Genomic DNA, 2,244 nt, shown 5'->3' with positions numbered 1-2,244 from the left:
GAGGCGACTCACGCAGGCAGGTGTCGAGGTAGGCCTCGTCCTCGAAGCCCTCGAGGCAGATGGGGCAAGCGCACGCGACCGCCGCCGCCGGGCCGCTACGGCCACCGCCGGAGGGCGAGGCGGACGCGGCGGCAGAGGAAGTGGAGGCGGCCGCCGCCATGTCCATGTCTGGAAGTCTGAGCTGAGACGGATCGGCATCGCCCAAGTAAAATACAGGGGAAGAGGGGAGAGTAAAATACATGCACGGTCCTAATTCTTTTCTAAAAGTATCGATTGAGTCCTAATTTTTTGAAAATGCATATCTGGGTCTTAATTCTTTTTAAGTTGTTCACGCGAGGTCCTAAATTCGTCTGACCGCCGCTGACCTGCTCGTGTGGCGCTTTGACCGCCGCCACGTTGACTCGAGGGCCCACGCGGGTAACGACCAGCAGTGCGTTTTGGCAAAGAGCCCCCCAACCCTAATCTCTCCGCAGCAGTAGTCCTTTTCCTCTCCACTTCCCCACCTCTCTCTGCTCTGGTGAAACAGGGGCGATCAACGGCGGTGGCTGGTGAGAAGAGGCGGCCCGGTGGCGGCGCCGCTAGGATGGCGCCCATGCTGCGGCGACCCGGAGATCCTCCTCCGCGATACGGTTAGTGGCGTGCCCGTAACCCTAACCCTCAATCCTCTTTTTCTTCGGATTCCGATTTAGCTCGAATGAATGGTAGTATTTGACTAAATCCCTCGTTATCTAGGACCACAAGAGGAGGTTTTTACCATAGAAATCAACTATGCTGGATTTTTCTGCAAATTTGGTTGATCGAGGACGTATGTCGATGGGAAAGTTGCTTCATTCATCTTCTTTTGGACATCTGCATACACCACAGTCTCAACAGTGGTCTGCATTGCTCCTGCACATTCCTCTTGCACCTCTGTTTCTTCACTTGCAGTGACACCAGCTGAACCAAAAATGCTCAATCCACGGTTGACGTACCCAGTTGTCACCAAAAAATCAAACTAGTTGTCTGGTCCATCTTCCCAGTAATAATGTTGGCAATGATTTGGTGGAATCTGACATAAATTGAGTAACAAAGTTCGGCCAAAAAGAAACACAGAAACATCAAATCGATTGGGGCACTTGTACAAAATCTTACATGGTGATTGGTGCACTTGTAGAAAATCCTGCCAGAATTTGCCTCCGATTTTGACACAAGACGAATCGTAGATCGAATGCGGCAGCTAGGGCATGGTACCAACGGCAGCACACCCACTGGTGCCGGCGATGAGATGGGCGGCGAGAAAAGGGCTAATGCTGGAGGTGGAGGACGCGCTTGGGCATCCTTCTTCCCGCGGTGCTTCACGGCAGACGAGCTAGCGGCGGCGAACATGGTGGCGACGGCGCGGCGCCAGAGAGAGGAAGAGAGCGAGCAGAATACCTAGGGACTGAGGAATGAGGAAAGCATAAACTTCAGGGGCCAAATTGCTTAAATTCCCAACCTCGAACCGCGGGAAATCTCCCGCGTGGGCCCTCGAGTCGACGTGGCGGCGGTCAAAGCGCCACGCGAGCTGGTCAGTGGCGGTCAGATGAAATTAGGACCTCGCGTGAACACTTTAGAAAGAATTAGGACCTAGATATGCATTTTCAAAGAATTAGGATCCAATCGACACTTTTGGAAAAGAATTAGTACCACACTTGCATTTCACTCAAGAGGGGAAGGAGCCAGCGGGTGCGGGTCGGCTCTCATCTGAACCGTCCGCTCACGATCGGACGGCAGATCTATGGAGCAGGGGACCCAACCAGAACGGACCCGGTTAATCAAATCGCGAGGGGTCATTACGTTAATCTCCTGTTCTAATCACCCATCTCGCGGCCACACTAATCTCGCGCTAATCATACTTAGCGCGCGGTTACTTGCCGCCATTATAAGAGCGAGCCACTCACGTCGCCTCCGCCACGCTCTCTCCCCCTCTCTCTCTCGCTTTTCCATCCGGTTGTTGCGGCGGCGGCGGCGGCGATGGCGGCGGAGGACGTGGAGTTCGTGGACTACGAGCGCGGCGACGGCGACAAGGACGACGACGGGATGGAGGACGAGGAGGAGGAGGAGGACGGGGAGGTCTCGGCCCGCGCGCTCCCCGTGCCCCACATCGCCGCCCCCGCCGTGCCGCGCACCAGCAGGGGCCGCTTCGTCGGCCGCAGCCGCTCCGTCATCGCCTCCACCCGCGACCGCTTCGACTCCATCCCCTTCGCCGCCAGCTCCGCGCACGGC

The 2,244-nt window shown here is 56.3% G+C and overlaps 1 protein-coding gene and 1 pseudogene across 1 annotated transcript in view; one reads left to right on the top strand and one right to left on the bottom strand.

Annotated features, from left to right (window-relative positions):
- LOC119306529 overlaps nt 1-212 on the bottom strand; it is a 2,231-nt gene extending 2,019 nt beyond the window's left edge. The window contains exon 1 of the mRNA XM_037582720.1: nt 13-212. Coding sequence (XP_037438617.1) covers nt 13-166 — 154 coding nt within the window. The 5' untranslated portion in view covers nt 167-212. The remainder of the gene's footprint in view (nt 1-12) is intronic.
- A 1,730-nt stretch (nt 213-1,942) lies between these two features.
- Nucleotides 1,943-2,244, top strand: part of LOC119310412 — a 3,295-nt pseudogene continuing 2,993 nt past the window's right edge.

Source organism: Triticum dicoccoides, chromosome 5B (genome assembly GCF_002162155.2).
Source record: "Triticum dicoccoides isolate Atlit2015 ecotype Zavitan chromosome 5B, WEW_v2.0, whole genome shotgun sequence".
NCBI lineage: Eukaryota > Viridiplantae > Streptophyta > Magnoliopsida > Poales > Poaceae > Triticum > Triticum dicoccoides.
Note: the sequence above shows the minus strand (reverse complement) of the source record. Positions and strands in the feature narration are given on the sequence as shown.